Raw genomic sequence first — 17,462 nt, forward strand, 5'->3', positions numbered from 1 at the left:
AATATCAATGATGAGAGTGAATCATTGATCAGCTGCCTCCTGCACGCCCCCTACTGGCGATCGAGCCCACAACCTGGGCAAGTGCCCTGACCAGGAATCGAACCCTAACCTCCTGGTTCACAGGTAGATGCTCAACCACTGAGCCACGCCGTCCAGGTTTTTCATGGCATCTTAATTATTAGTTTTAAAATATCCAAAACTGCACTTGTGGGTCTCTGCCAAAATTGTTTCTGACTTTCCTATTTCTATTAATGGTATCATCATATTTCAAATCACACAGTATCAAAATTTTATAATCATCTTTTCTTTCTACTCCCCCCTTACATTCCTTTAAACCAACCAGTTGAAATTATCCAACAGCTTCCACTGCACTATTTTACATCCACTCTCCTGACCCAGGCCAACAAGGCGCTATGTGATCTAGCCTCTGCCTGCCTCTGCAGCCTCGCCTCCACCCCCTTCATCAAGTCTGGCTTCTTTCCATTTCCTGAGTCGGCCCAGATTGTTCCCACCTCAGAGCCTTTGTCTCTGCTGCTCTTTCTGCCCAGAACACCCCTTGTTTCATATTCCCATAGCACTTCTCACTGACTGGAATTCTTTTCATTCGTTTGCCTATTTATTGCCTCCCCCTGCTAGGACACTTTGTGCAGCAGGGACTGTCTGTCTTGCTCACTCCTGTATCTCCAGCACCTAAAAGAGGGCCCAACACATAGAAGGTGCTCAATAAATATTTGCTGAATATGTGAGTTAGAGTGAATCCCCACATCCTATCATTTCTTTTCTTTCATGGTTCTCACAATGTCCTCTTCCTTTCTACTTTGTCATCATTGTAGCCCAGTTCTGTGCAATAGAATGTGAGCTCCAAATGGGAGCCCCATATGTTTAAATTTAGTGATAGCCACATAAAAAATGAACAGGTGAAATTAATTTTTAATAATATATTTTATTTATCCCAATAGGTCAAAAACAATGTCATTTCAGCTTGTAATCGTATAAAGAATATCAATGAGATCATTTACATCTATTTTGGGGTTACAACGTCATCAAAACTTGGTGTGTACTTTATTTCTAAAGCACGCCACAATTCGGGTTGGCCATGTTTCAGCTGCTCAGTAAACACAGGTGGCTGGTGGCTTTCATATCCTCCAGAGCAGCTCTAGCCAGTTCCCTGTTATTTCTCATATGGGCTGTAGCAACAAACCTTCTAAGTGCTTCTTCCTTCTGCTTATTCCCACTTACATTTCTCTTTTAGAGTCATGCCAGACTAATCTTCCAAATACACAGTCTTGGGTCATATGCCTCATCTAAAATCTCAGGGGAAGTGCCCATCACCTAGCAAAGCCGAGACCTTACATCCGGCATAGAGCACCCACTCGTCAGGCACCCTATCTCACCATTTCCCAACACACTGCCTTCCCTCTGGCTGCTGCTCAAGGCCCGCTCCATCTGGAATGCCTGTCCCTTCCACCTTCCTATTCTGTCTTTTCCTGTCACAATACTACACCCTTTGGGTCATCCCATAAAATCTTCCCTGACAACTCCAATTTCTGAATTCCCATAATACTTTGTGCATGCAATTTTCACAATATTTTGACACTCTGCTTCATGTAGTAGCTATTTCAAATCTTATCTCTCCTCTGAGATAATAAATATTTCAAAAATATAAGTGCTTTGTCTTAATTTTATTTTCACTTAGTAAGCATGCTTTATATAAGGAAGATAATTAAGAAATGTTTCCTGAATAAATAACAGAAATTTCTGAACGGATTTCCATTGAAATTTTTAAACTGTCTATCAGATTCTTTCATAAAGTTAATTTAAAAAAATGAAGAAAGCAGTTTTTAAAACCTCTAGGCTTTCACCCAAGGAGACACGGAGAGGAGAGAATTATCATGGCCTCCTTTGTTCACTGTATACTTCTCTGCTATTTGCTACACTATTCCAATTCTAACCCAAATGCTAATGAAACATTTTTCTGTAATTATTTTTCATAATAGTTCCAGAATTTTAATTTTCTCTTTATTGAAAAAACAATACAAGAAGTAAAGCAAAATATTTTTCTTATTTGAGCCTTTCACAGGTATCCAATTTAGTATCAGGGAATGTCACGTGGTTGACCACTCCTCTCATCATCTGTCTGATTGCTTGTGTGAGACATCACTAGTACCCGTAGATATCAGTCATTTTTGCACTTGCACTCCAGGGGTCAAAATGGTCAATTACAGAATCTTAGCACCCTGGGATTCCTTCCTTACGAAGGCAATCCAGTTGTGTACATACCCCTGGGCCTCTTTCTCCAGGTTCCCCTTTTTGAGCATCACCCTGTGACAAACAAAAAACTCAGTCAGAATTCCACAGCCATGCAGAGGGACTGATTGCTCAATAAAATGCGTTATTCAGAATTCCCAGATTAGCAAGACAAGCCAGTGGGGGGAAAATTCTTTGGCCTTTCCCATTGACATTTTCACCATGCAATCTAGGGAAGAAAATAGCAGCTCAGATAGCTTTAGCCCTTTAAAGTGAAGCCAGATGTAGAGGGTGCAGAATCCAGGTACATTTTTCACAGCTAAGGCCAAGTCGTGCATCCCAGTTTAACAACACAGCCATTGTTCTCAAATATAGCATCGTACCCACTAGGAGCCAGCCACTTTGGCTTTTCTCCAAGGGGCTTCGGAATGTTTTCCAAAATGTCCTAAAGAGTGATTGCTTGATTTCAGTAAAACTTAGGAAAATATATATTGTGGCACAAAATTACAAGCCAAATAAATGAAATGTGAACATAGACTTATAACAGGTATTTAACAAAACAAAACACAAAGAAGACATAATGGCAATTTGAACCCATATGCTAGTAAGGTGAGTGTAGGGGTGTGTGTGTGTGTGTGTGTGTGTATTACAAAGATGCTTTACATTCCCTTTCTTTGACAAACATGCAATTGACAAAAATACTTTCATGCATTTAACTTATTATATTTTTCATTATCTCCCTAAGTATATTCTCAGAAATAAATCATCGGGTTAAATATTTTAATATTCAATGCCTCTTATGTAGTGCCTAATTGCTTTCTACAATGTGCCACATTACCTTTGCAATGAAGAGCAACTAGTTTCACCACCATATTGCTATCACTAGTTATTATGATTTTAATATTGCTGTGTTAACTGTTACAAAAAAGAAAATTTTTTTAAAAATTTGAAACACAGACTAAACCAAATTATGTGAACTAGAAAATTGATCTCTTCCCTGCCTCAAAATATAACCCAACAACCCTGAATGCCCAAGTGTCTACAGTGTGAATTATTTGTATTAAAGGGTACCTCAGTACCTCTATTTTAAATTTCATTCACTTAAATAGTAAAATCAAATGTTTTTCTATTTCTTTATTTACTGGTTTTATTTCCTCTCTTGGAAATTATTTGTGTCCTTTGACCAATTAATTATTAGAAGCTTGATATTTTCTTATTCATGTCATTGTCTTTATGTACTACAAAAATTAACCCAATGTCCATTGTATTTGGTAAAAACATTTTCATATATGTTTTCCTTTTTATTTTAATCATTATGTTCATTATGCATAATTTAGTCTTAAATTTTCACATAGTTATATCTACTAATCTCTGTTTTGTGATACCTCCAGTCACTCTAAAAGTTGGAACACCATCATACCAACAATGATCAGATCATTAAAAATAATTAATCTATAATTTTTTGATGGGTACACAAAGAAAAGATTTGAGAAAATGCCTGAAGTGTGAGAGAAAATCTGGTGTTTTTTCTATTATTATTGTAGATCAGTTATCTACAAAGTGAATCCATAAAAACATAAGTGTCTATGCCAATCTGACTTGGAACATGTCTTAATAATTCATGGGCATTGTACTCATCAATATGGGACATCACTACTTAATTACAAGCTTCTATTTGTTGGGTTCCAAGGTTTCCTAGATGTTTTGACTAAAACAGCCATTTGTTACTCAGAATTTATAAATGCAAGCTAACAAAAACCAGATAGCTAATGTAGGAAATGAACATTTTGTATTTTTCACAGAAATCATCAGATTTCTGCCATTGACATATACTGCAATGCTCTTAATTTTTCTTAATTTTTGTTCTAGAAATAAAGTTAGAAGAAGACACACTGATTTAAAGGAAAGCTGTTCATTCATTTACCGGGTTTCCTTTTGGTCCTCGCTCACCTTTGATACCCGGGTTTCCATGGGTACCCTAAAGGCAAACAGGAAAAAAGATTATATTGAACAGTCATCCTGTTAGTTTCTTAAACCTTACAGTAATTTCTGATCAGCTTCATCCCATAAAATGAGGGAAGATTGTAAAAAACAAATACTTGACCTGTCAAGAAGAGAGTCAACTCTATTCTCTTCTTTCCTATATACCAGGAAAGCTGCACTGTCTTGAATAGGCTGGTTCGCAAGATTATCCAAAAAATGATAATGTCTCTCTCTCCTTGATATCCGAAAGACAATCTCCAAAGACGGAAGAAGAGAATTCTCCAAATCTTATTCCAGAAAGGTGCTTCACCTTCTTATTCTCAAACCATCAAAAAGCTCACTTTTCTGAGAACTGGTTTTGGAGGCATCCAATGAATGTTCATGACACAGTTCTTTATCCTTACTACAACATGGCACTATCTCTTCTAACAATATTGATTGACTGAGATTGTCAGGTTAGCTCAGTTATGGCAAGTTTTGCTACTGTTCATTCTAAAACATAATTGAAAATCACAAGTAAACCTTCCACTGGTAGTCCCTTGGTGTAATAAGTATAAACCAAGACTTTATAGGAAGGGAAATTTAAGCCTTTGCTTTGGCTAAAGTCAGCTTCTACTGGCCGTCACATTATCATGTAATGTATCAAACTTTGTATTTTGAAGTAAAAAAGACAAACATCCCCACTTTCTAATGCCTTGATTGGGAAGAAGGGTTGAAAACGTATAAGCTTAGGACTCAAGTCTCAAGGTAACATGTGTCATAGGCTAAGAAGTTCACAGCACGCATTTCCCTTCCCATCCCCAAATACAAGTGTTAGTTCAAACATTTTATCCATGCACTTTTGTGAACTATCTCTACTGTGCTTCTGAACATTAAGGTTTGGAATCAAATAAAGGAAATACTGAAAAGGAAGCATAGATGCTATCGGATGATCTGCTATTAGAGAAATGTTCAGCATCTCCAGTCATCATAATGCTATTCCATGTCACAGAATTCACTCTATTCCCCAAGGCTCCCTGACCTGGGCTTCCTCCACACAAGGCCATGCGGCATTGCTCTTAGATGAGTGTAAAGACAAAGAGGTCTGTGTCGCTTGTTTCCAGGTGGAACAAAGCTTTGCCTAAAGCACTGAGTGTTTGAGTGATCTTTTTATATTTTCACTTCAGTATTGAGAAATTCTGGCCCCAATTGCCACATAAGAAGTGATGCTGAAATAACCTTTGGGGGAACAATTTAATCACTTTAAACCTTAGTTCAGGTCAGTAAAATCCAAGGCTTATTCCTAAGGACAGAAGGTATCCCTGTAGGAACAAAAGAGAGAAAAAGCATTTCCTTTTTTGCTGCTTTTTGCACGCAACTGCTTTTCAACAGCACAGAATAGTCCTGGTATTTTCAAGTGTGAGTAGAGTGATCATTGCTAGGACTTCCTGACTTGACCCTAAGCCCAAAGAGAAATATACTCACCGGAAGGCCTGGCTCGCCTGGGTCGCCCTTCTCACATTTACAAATCTTGGGTTCACACTGAATCATTAATAAAATACAATATTAACACATAGTGAAACAGAGCATTTCAAATCTCATTCAGTACATTACTAAATGAAACACTCCCTTGAAGGAATTTTATCTTACAAGTTTATGGAGATTTTGCTCTTCCTAATAAATTCTTCTAGGAAAATTCAGACCTCATAAGAACATAATTGAATAAGCTAAAGTATTATTAAACATTGCCTTAGTTAAATTGAAGAGACCACCTACCTCTTCATATATATATATATATATATATATATATATATATATATATATATATGACATCTAGTTGCTAGTTTAAAAATGGGAATGATAAGCATTTTCAGTGGACTCTTGAAATTTCTGCTGTTTCTCTATTATATAACACATCAGAGCTCAATAATATACAAATATCAAAGAGTCCTTTATTCAGCAAAGGAAAACATTTGACTTAAACCATATTTAATCAATTCTAAGATGCACATTTTTCCTCATGATAGCATCTCTGAAATCAGAGAGAGCTCGGACATGATGAAATTGCTATTTTCTGCATTAGCACTTCAACTTACAGAACGAAATGGAAGAAAACTCCAGAAGCACTACTGCAGCACGCAAGAAATGCTGGATCGCCAGTGCTTTTGACGGAACAGACACCAGTATTTTATAGAAAAACTAGTACATCAATGACTCCCAGACAAAAAGTGATTCAGCAGATTTAGACTCTGAATGTGAAGAAATTTTAGAAATAACCAATTTATCTTGCTTATATATTTTCATATATGTATGTACAAAAGCAATATAGGGTCTAAAAATCTATATCTAAATAAATCTAAAAGAACTCTTTTATACTCATAAGTATAAAATGAAAAATTGTAATTAAGAAGGCACTATATCATAGTTTAATTACCAGAGTGTTTTCTTGTCTTAATGGCACATAAAAATGGTTTATCTGAACATGTATAATTCAGTGAAATATGCTCTACAAGGTTTGGTTCACTCCTGTTATTTTATGCAATACTAGAGGCTGGATGCACAAAATTTGAGCAAAAGGTTTGGCCAGCCCTCACAGCCCTGCCTGCCTCAGCCGGCCCTTGTCTGCGTCCAGAAGATTGTCCGGACAGTTGTTCTGCTGTTCGGTCTAATTAGCACATTAGCTCTTTATTATATAGGATTACATGTAAATTTTCTGATGTTAAATAAGCAGTTTATCGAACAAAGTTCAGACGTTCCAAACTTTTTAATGTTAAGAAACACATGTTCAGTACAGGAGTCCTCAGCAAGTTGATGGTCATCTCTGTGCTAAGTAATTTACTATCCAACCAATATGGGCCAGCTTCCTCTGCCACTGTCAGGAAAAATGAGCCTAAAGTCAATCAGCAGGCAGCAGGGGTCAACTCTGCACTCTGTCTCTTAGCCAGGAACACTCTTCCTGACCCTGCCCATTACAGGCACACCTCCCAAAATGAAGGACTCCCCCACCCCATACCCCGAGTAGTTGGTGTCGGAGACATGCTTAGAATAAAAGAAGTCATATCAAACTAAGCAAAAACTATGTCATTTGGTGATCATTAATTTCTAAAATCAGTCTCTAAAATCACATTAAATTTTTTTTCTAGTTTTCCAACCTGCAGTGGATATGGTGGCCTAAAAGAAATTAGATGGTGGCCTAGAAATAGAGTGGCTCTTTTTAAATATAGGTAAGCATTTTTTAGTCACACCTATCTCCAAATGTGAATTATAATGCTGATTTGATAATGTGAGCTTTTGGAGTAATTCAAAGAATGTGATTCTTACCTTCTTTTCAAACAAGATGTCCTAGGAGGGAAAAAGAATGAAACATTAACTCAATTCATGGTTCTGCTTCCAACTTCTCTTTAGTCTTAATTATTCCCTATGGGATATGCAATTTTTACAAAGAATAGCAATTCAGCCTTTTTAACCTTGTGAAAGCAATAAACCCTACCAGCCAACCACCCAAGGAGTACTCTGAGCCACATAACAGTAAGAGACATGAAGAGAACTAACATTAAAGCTATTTTGTTATCTAAGACCATCCCATTGCACCCTATGCTTATCTTTGATTTCCTTTATCATCTCTATGATCTGGCTGAAAGCTTAATTTGGCTACAAGTTTAATCAGTCATAATGAGAAATTTCTTACTTTTAGTTACAAAGACTTAGGCAGAATATATAATTGTGTACTTTCTCTTCTTTTATTTTTCCATCCTTATACATATATGCATTTGTTTGGAAGTATTAAAACAGTAGTTATAGGGTTATGACTTCATGAAATATTAATGAGTGAGCCTTAGAAGTCAATCATGTTGAACCTCTCATTTTGTAATAAGGAAACTTGGTCTACAGCGTTGTGACTTGTCCAGGGTCACACATTTGGGCTGAACTACCTGACGAAGTTCAGTGTTACTTCGCACTTACCCACACAGAAATTAGTTAGCCAGAATATATTTCAAAATTACTTTAAATTCCTAATTTTAGAGAAATTAGGGTGTTATCTAACAAGTGCACTGAAGGCCATGTCTGAAGTCAAACCCTGGGGAAAAATTAACCTATGTTTACAGATAGAATTGTTGCTTTCTTAAGGTAGGTATTATGTATCAAATTAATGCCTTATGACTGAATCAGAAGGGATAACATACATATGATAAAATAGAAAACGAAAGTAAAAAGCACTAGAATATATGTTGCAAAATATTAAAAATGAAGGATGTAATGAGGAAGTTAAAGATATGTCAGAGTTGTACTTTTATGGAGGACTCCACATCCCTATAGTTTTGTTTTTACTTTATTTTTATTTCCATACAAACTAATAGTATAGAGGGAAGACACAGCAAAATGCTTTAAGTGGCTCAATTTAATGGAAAGAAAAATTAGGTAGGGCATTAAGTGGCATCCAGGGTTTTCATTCTGTTCCCACCATTAGCTGCTCATGTGGCCTTGGGCAAGTCACATAAGCCTTCCAGGTCATTTCCAACATATATAAAATGAGAAAGTTTGACCATTTTACGGTCTTGGAAGCCATAAAATTCTTTCCACAGATCCATACAAAATTCAGGGTTTCACCTGTGGACTTCTTTCTCCCCTTTCTCAATCCCTTCTCAACCCAATGATTTTAAAATACTAACCTGTGTCAATCCAGGCTGAAAGCAGACAATGTCTTAAAGATGTACCTATAAGACCCAGCAGGTCATGTGGAGAAATGGGAACTTAGAAACAATTACAGTCTCAGTGTCAAACGGCATTCCCCCTTTCGGGAACTTTCGACTGTGTCTAGAAAGCTAAAGATGTGCCTGGTTTACCGCTAGGCTACCCAGGACAAATCCTTGTTTCCACCTGTTGTCCTGACAACTTTTCTAGACATACCCTAGAGAAATTCTTACACATTTAAACGTTCACTGGTTTTAATAGTGAAAAATTGGAAATAATTAAAATATCCATCATTAGGGGAATGGATCAATAAATGAAATACTATTCAGCAGCTAAAATGAATGTCCTGGATCTCCATATTTCAACATAAAAGTTTTTTCAAAAACATTGAGTGAAAATGCAATGTGATCCAAATTATGAAAATATCTAAAACATGTCATAAGCTTGATTTCCTCTGGGAGAGAGAGAAGGAAAAGAAATACAAGTCAAATTGTAATATTTGAGAACTAGTGAAATAAATAAAAATTTAAAGTTTTGTCACTTTATAATAAGCAATGTCCTTCTCAGTTTTAAACTCATGAATTTAGGTGCTACTGTGCCTGATGTGTAATTTTACACTTTTCTAGCTCTTCCTTTGAAAATTTAATTTCCACTTTGCCATATTACTATCTAAAAATGTGTGCTATGAGGATGAAAACCATAACAATACAACTAATTATTTTGGGAACTCATTTGATTTTGTGTTTGTTGGGATTTATATTTCTATGGAAACAAAAGTGGACCCAAAACTGCACAATAGATAGGACTGTTTCAAACAATTTCAAACAATGAACAAAGCTCCATCCCTAAGGGCACTTATAGTCTTAAGCCCCAGTGACAGAGAACAGATAGCTCAGGGCAAGCAACATGGGAAGGAGATCCTGGATTGGGGGGTGGAGCGGGGCACGGTAACAAGATAGATTCTTGGAATCGGTGGATTTTCTGGATAATTTTGAAGGGAGGAATGCAGAGGATCAACTCTTTGATGGAATGCTGTTCTATATGTCAAAGTTTATGAGGAAAAAGTCATAAAGACTAGTGTGGGCAATAAGACAAAAGAAGCAGTGAGGAAGGACATTTTAAAAAGAGTGGACAGAGAAGCCCACAGGGCAGAGCTGGAGGCCTTGGGGCATAGTGGGAGCTTTCACTGAGGCGGAGTGGTGGGCTGTGTGGAGAACATGGTTAAAGCCAGAGGGAAGGTCAATTAAGGTCTATCAGTGGCTGGCAAACTGCGGCTCCAGAGCCACACGCGGCTCTTTGGCCCCTTGAGTGTGGCTCTTCCACAAAATACCGACTTCTGCGCATGGGCCACGAAGTTTCAATCGCACTGTACATGCGCACCCGCACGTGGTATTTTGTGGAAGAGCCACACTCAAGGGGCCAAAGAGCCACATGTGGCTCAAGAGCCGCAGTTTGCCGACCACTGGTCTATGTGGATACTGTAATTTAAATGAAAAGGGTAAATAGATAAAAGCCCTCACTAGAGCAAAAGTATTAATGAAGTCAGAGTTTTGTGATGGCATGTATGTGTTAAGGAGAAGGCTAGAATGGAATTGCCAGTTTTGTGAATGACTATGGCATCACTGCTATGAGAAGGGGAGAGAGGAAATGTGAGGAAGCTGCAGAAGTTATAACACAACACCAAATAGGATGAAAATAAAGAACTTAGTCGCAAGGATTACAAACTCTACGACAAGAACTATTTGTGGCTTTAGCAAAATGCAAAACCTTAAACAGAGAACAGAAATAAAGCTCTAAAGAGAGGACTCCTTCAAAAACTGGGAAATGGACTATAATTAATAAATTAATAAAGCATAGAATTCTAAAAATGACAGAACAATTATCAAGTTGATCTCTTTCTGGTGTGTAAAGAAGGGATACACTAAACTGGGGGTTTTCTTAATCTTCAGCAGAGAAAGAGACCAATGTGTCTAAAATTTAACATCAAAGATGATAGAGTAAATAATTTTTTTTAATCTCCACATCTTTCTTTCTCTTCTAAAGGACCAAGTAATATATCCAGGAGATCAGGCTGAGTCCCTTAGGTTTCAATACTGTTATGTAAATCATAATAAAACAGCAATAAAAATAATTTCAATTTAAAAATCATTGACCTCTTTTGGGTGATTCAGAACTGAAACGTTTTCATGGGGTTCTTACATGACATTTTCTACTAGAGGTGTTAAGAATGTACAATGATTTCCTGAATTTTCTTGGCTCCTGCAAAATCTACTCATAGTGGACACTCATGTCCATAAATTCAACTAAAGTCTCCTCTGCAATAAAAAGGAATAAAGTGCTGATACAAAAAACAACCCAGATGAATTTTTAAATCATTATGCTGGGAATAAGAAGCCTGCTACCAAAAGGGTACACACTGAATGAGTTTATTTATGTAAACTTCTAGAATGTGTACACTAACCTAGAGTGAGAAGTCAATGTCAGTAGTAGCTCATGGATGAGGGAAGAATGTATTGCAAAGATGCATGAGAAAACTTTGGGGGTGCTGGAAATGTTCTATATCCTACTTGTATTGGTGGTTTCCCGGGTGTATACATCTATCAAAACGCATGGCATTGTGCACTTCAAGTAAATGCAGTTTTGTACAGAAATTATACCTAGTTAATTTATTTTTAAAAGTCAACTAGATAATTATTTCAAAATAAAAAGTTTAAAAATTCAACTAACGATGTAATAGAAATAGATTAGATGAGGAATTTTGCCAATGGTCTGATGAAAAGACAAGTTCTGCTTCCTAGAAGTGGCAATTGGAAACATTGGAACTTGGTATATCTTTCTTTGAAGAGCCTGATAAGCCCTTCGGATTCTGGAAGTGTTTGGAAAGAGGCCTCTCCTTCTAAGAAGTAGCTTGTTCACAGAGCTTGCATCTGAACAAACAGGCTGAAATCCCAGGATGCTAAGGAAGAGCAGAGTCATTAGCATGCTTGGTCATATTTTAGTTTCCCCAGAAACGAGCAAACAGTACTACATGGAGTCTGCTGCCAAGAGCCTGTGTTCCTGGTTGGGCAGGAGCTTTTGGTGAGGATGTGTCTGGTGGAATATGAGCCTCCCCAGCCTTCACATCTGGCCAAACAAGGAGCCTGTCCTGCATCTTCTACAGTCAGCCACAGGCAAGTCATTATCACAACCTCAGGGTTCTCTCCTGCACATGCGGGAGCCTTCTGTTTTCCGTTCCCTGGTGAGGACTCCTTAAACTACAGCACAGGAAGGACTAGGCAGTTAGCCAGGCACCCTGCACAGTTCGCTTCCACACAAAAGAGCAGCTCAGAGTAAGCATTCACCCCAAGCTACTATTTCCCCTCTCACAAGATTTTACAGGGTTGAGCATGCAGACTCTGGGGTCTTTGCCCGGCCTTACATTTTCAATGATAAAATGATAATAATAGTTTCTACATCACAAGATTGTTATAAACATTGAATAAGATAAAACATGTAAAGTGCTCAAAACAATGCATAACACAGAGTACTCAAGATATGATAACTATCATTTAGGTAAGAAAAACTCAGGGTTCATGCGGAAAACAGCTGAGTGAAAAATGAAGAGTAATGTTGGGGGGGAAAGAGTGGAGGAAGGGACAAAGGGGAAAAACAATCTCTGAAATGGATCCTCAGGTTTTTTTTTCCAACCTACGCAAAACAGCCGTATGAAATGCTCAGTCCCTGAAGGATATATTTGTCTTGCAACGAACGAAAGAAAATTAATCTTTTTAAGAAAATCAAATTTTTAACACAACAAATCAACCATGTTTTCTCCAGGAGTGTTTTCATTGAGAAATATGGTGAAGAGCGATTTTGTTTTGATTGCTTTGCCTTATGTTCCACCAAGCAGCAAGGAAAGGTTCTTACACACACTGAGCAACCAACAAAGAAGAAAGCATCAACACAGCCAATTAGATCAATAAAGAGGGACTCATTGATCTGATGGGAGAAACTGTTGGCTGACTGCAGGTGATAGGTGATTTTACATTGGGTGACATTGTTACCACCTAAGAAACAAGGAATTGTTGTTGTTTTCATTGGGAGTCTATGAACTCTGAGCATAATATGTCAATAGTTGAGACAAAGTATTTCTGCACATGTGGAAAGGGAAAAGATCAACTGAATACAAATATAGCAGACCATGAGTTGACCTCAAATTGAATATAAGTCAGCAGTGTTCAATGAGCCCAGGATGTATAAACAGGAGCCTGAGGTGTATGATTGGAAACTAATCCTCAAATCCCCAGCATTGGCTAGCAATAAAGTGAGGAATGCAGCTCCAGAGAATGAGCCTGGTACTTCCCAGTGTATCTGGTGTGAACTATCGAAGAAGTAGAGAGAGAGACTTTGGAAAGATTCTTCTTTGCATTTCCAAAGTGGGGTTTTTTTTCTTTCATTTTTTTGATCCAGTATCTGTTCTTACAGAATTTATAATTAGAATATTATTATTAGAATGAGATGTATGTCTATAAAACCAACCCATGAGATACCTACCAGGCGATCCCGAATTTTATCTACAAGGGCTGGATCACTCAACAGGAGAATGGGTTCACTAGATGAATCCCCAGATATCAAACGCAGTTTGGCTTCATTGACTACAGTAGAAAGTCCAATGGTGATAAATAATATTCCTTCAGTTCTGGCTTCGTCAGAAATACTTTGAACATCTGGACTCTTTGGATGGTCAATGCCATCAGTCATCAGCAAAGCTACTTTCACACCACCTTTACGTCCTTCTCTCTTCAGTAGCCTAGTGCCATTGGAGATGGCATAATAAGAGAAAGTACCTTGCCCGATGAAATTCATAGACTTGACCCTCTGCTTAAAAGTCTGTAGATCCTTCCAAGAAGAAAAAGGTGGGTCGATTTGGACAGAGCTGCTAAACTGAAGAGCTGCCAGTTTGATGTCATATTTCAAGGAGCGACCCGGGGTCAATTGGAAAAGCTCGTCACTCAAGCTAGCCACAAAATCTTTCTGTTTGTCAAAGAGAACAATTTTAGAACTTTCAGAGCTGTCCACAATGAAGACAACATCTATGAAGCAAGTGGAGTCTGAAATAGAATAAATAGGTTAGGCAAAATGCTTGTACCTACTCATGAAACGATTTTACATAAGAAAAGCCCTGAGCTGATATGTTGTGTGCTGTTTATTTTTGAGTGGAGAGAGAAGTGTAAAAGAGAGGCACCTTGTAGATAGGGCTTCAGGTGTAAAGAACTACATCTCTTTGCAAGTCTATATATTCCTTTTCTCTTGTAAAATCATGCAAATCAAAAGCAATCATTTTAAAAGTACCATACATTCTGAGCATCTACCCAAAGTGAAACCTGCTTAAAATGGGAGGGGGAAAAGTGCATCATAGTTTACAAATTCAACAAACATTGGGCAAAGTTGTCTATAAGTAAATAATACTCTACCTTTTTCTCGGGTGTGTTTCATATTGATGAGGCCCCTTCTTGTTTTTGAGTTTTGGAGTGTTGTGTGTTTTTTTAACTTTTTGAAATTAAGAGAGAAAGTAACTATACACCTCACACTGTAGCTACAGGAAGGGAGAAAGAAACTTAAAAGCAGGGAATTCAAGACTGAATCTTAGTCGCTCTGACTAGTTAATTTGCCTATGGCCTTGGGTGTGCCACTTGGCCTCTCTGGGCCTCAGTTCTTTATCCATAAGATGAAAGTGGCATTCTCTCTCATGCCTATTTTATAAGATCACTGTGGAGCTTAAACGAGATAATAAATGTACAAGTGCTTTAAAAACTCTGATGTTTATAAGTATGCCCTGTAAGTATGTAAGGTATCTCACTATCATAATATAATCATATCAAAGTAGAAAGTCACACATATGCACATATATATAGTTTGTTATTTGCATCAAATGCTACTGGTGAAAATTCATGTTAGTGTTTGAACAGGCTAAAACTGATCATTAAAAACAAAAATAAAACTTTTTTTTTTACCCTGGAGATCATTTCTCCTTGCAAGTAAATTGGGCTTTGATCCTTTCTTTCTTTGTCCATAGATGGTTTGACTCATAAAAGCTGGCAAAATCAGGAGATAAAAGACAAAATGTCTGTTCCACATTTTGGTAGATGGTGAAAAATCATCTGCTTGTAGCACCTTTAATAGAAAAATCAGTTATAAATACTACAATAAAATATAATGCTTACTATTTTTAATTCCACTCCAGCAGAATTGAAAACTGGCATGTGAATGGAGAAAAGAGTTTTCATTCATATTTATAGAAGGATATGCACATTGAGATTTTAAAAGTTTCTAATCCAAATAAATCATGGCACTATAACCAAACATTTATTAGTGAATATTTCTATCAATCAAAGAGTTACATCTAAATAGTTTGAATTTCCCATTTTATTATGGGAAGCAGGAAGTTGGGAGAGCCATTTAACACATTTCTGTCCCATTCTGGTTTAATCACAGGGTCTGCTTTGACATTTCCACATTCAGACTGTCACATGGTCGTTTCATTCATTTTCATTATAACTAATTCCTGATCAGCCCGATATTTTTCCAGGCTGTAGAGAACCACCACATTTCAGTCTTACTATGTGTACTCACAACTTCAGTGAGTTTAGAGGTCAAGTCAAAAGTTGCCCTTCTGTTTCCTTTTCCTTTTCTACTCTTGTTTTGGAAACTAAATCTCCTCTAGAATTCCAAACTGGACCACAACTGCATATCCAATAAATCAAAAGAATATGAGAGCAAAAATTGATTTATGCAGCTGTTCTTCCAGCTAATGGACCGAAATGGGACTTGAAATCAGGAAGCACCCCTTCTGAACAGCCATGTGAAACTATTTTTCTGGGCAGATTAACAATAAAAATCCAATCCTGTATTAAAATCTTCAGTCATTTCCATCACTCAGTATGCCCAGCTATAGATGAAATAACTTTAAATTCACACACTTGCCTGGTAAGAAAAGATTCACGTGTGGCTAGCTCAGTATACCCAAGAATAGATAAGAAAGCTTATTCTGAACCAAGGTTTCAGAATGTTTGCCTGCTTAAATTATATTGACTTCAGAAGTTCTGGGAAAGGAATCACATTTTTCCTTCTTTGGCACCTTGCCTTGAGGGAATGGGAACTGGGAAATCATGAGCATGATTCTTCCAGGCCCTGAGTAGGGGGTAGAAATAGATGCAAAAGCAGTGAAGAATGAGATGAGTGACTGAAAAATCTTTCATACCTGCCAGATGAAGAAATGCCAAGGGAAGCAAAACTGTTGGGTTGGGAATGAACCAATGAATGGCTCATGCCATAGTCTCTTTCTCAAATAGGATCATCTAGCAGGAAGTTTATTAAGCTGACTTTGTATCAATATGGCCAAACATCCTGCTAGCAAGTACATCAAGTGCAACTGACCGAAGGTCAACTACTCTTTAGACCAGGGATGCTAAGGTGTGAAGACAGGTGGGTGTTAAAGGAAAGAACAAGAATTGTACTAAGGCAGTGGTTCTCAACCTTCCTAATGCCGCGACCCTTTATGGTTGTGGTGACCCCCAACCATAAAATTATTTTCATTGCTACTTCATAATTGTAATTTTGGTACTGTTATGAATCGTAATGTAAATATCTGATATGCAGGATGTATTTTCATTGTTACAAATTGAACATAATTAAAGCATAGTGATTAATCACAAAAACAATATGTAATTATGTATGTGTTTTCCGATGGTCTTAGGCGACCCCTGTGAAAGGGTCGTTCAACCCCCAGAGGGGTCACAACCCACAGGTTGAGAACCACTGTACTAAGGAACTAGAATATACAGAGGACATCCCCTTGCTAACCAATGAGAAGAATACAAAAGGATGTTCAAATTTAATTCTGAAGATTAATGTAAGGATACAGCTATGTAGCAAAACACAGCTGCTATTGCATTTTAGGAGGAAAGGAATAACACCATGTCCCTGGTATTACATATGACTTTTCTTTTTGTTGAGCCTATACCAGAAGGAACTTCTCATAAACTGAGAACTTAATCTCATTGAGAACAAGAGAGAGAGATTTTAAAGCTACATGATCAATGATCAAGATGACTCTTCAAAAACCTAAAGGTTATAACCATGTGGCATCAGGAGAAGAAAACCACTTTTTTTCTCATTTGTAGGCCTCCTTTTGGGCTTTGAAAATGCTGGCTTTAAATTAAGACTTATCTTTCTCCAAAACTAAGCACCTGTTCATAGTTTTCTTGGAATATAATCATGAATTCCTACCTGAACCTCCGACAGACAATGTCCACTAATGTAACTTAATCATTAGTAATAATCACAATGTCTCACGTTTTATTACTATTTGCTCTAACATTTTTTATTTAGCTCCCCCAAACCAAAGTCTGGTGTTCCTTTCTGTTTTCTGATATTGTCCATAGGACACGCTTATATCTCTCCACTTTTCTTTTTTTAGTTTTTTGTTTTCCTGCCTTTCTGAAATCTTTATTAGTTTGGCATCTTAAAAGCCCATTTATTTCTAATATTTACCATGTTTTATTTTGCTTCCATTTTTAATA

The 17,462-nt window shown here is 37.2% G+C and overlaps 1 protein-coding gene across 1 annotated transcript in view; it reads right to left on the reverse strand.

The window, feature by feature from the left end:
* The window catches only part of COL28A1 (collagen type XXVIII alpha 1 chain), a 135,129-nt gene that overhangs the window by 116,880 nt on the left and 787 nt on the right, over positions 1 to 17,462 (reverse strand). The window contains 6 exon segments of the mRNA XM_014452430.2: positions 2,281 to 2,322; positions 4,172 to 4,225; positions 5,695 to 5,751; positions 7,531 to 7,551; positions 13,435 to 13,991; positions 14,895 to 15,054. Of these exon segments, the coding sequence (XP_014307916.1) occupies positions 2,281 to 2,322; positions 4,172 to 4,225; positions 5,695 to 5,751; positions 7,531 to 7,551; positions 13,435 to 13,991; positions 14,895 to 15,018 (855 nt within the window). The 5' untranslated portion in view covers positions 15,019 to 15,054.

This window comes from Myotis lucifugus, unplaced genomic scaffold (assembly GCF_000147115.1).
Source record: "Myotis lucifugus unplaced genomic scaffold, Myoluc2.0 scaffold_15, whole genome shotgun sequence".
NCBI lineage: Eukaryota > Metazoa > Chordata > Mammalia > Chiroptera > Vespertilionidae > Myotis > Myotis lucifugus.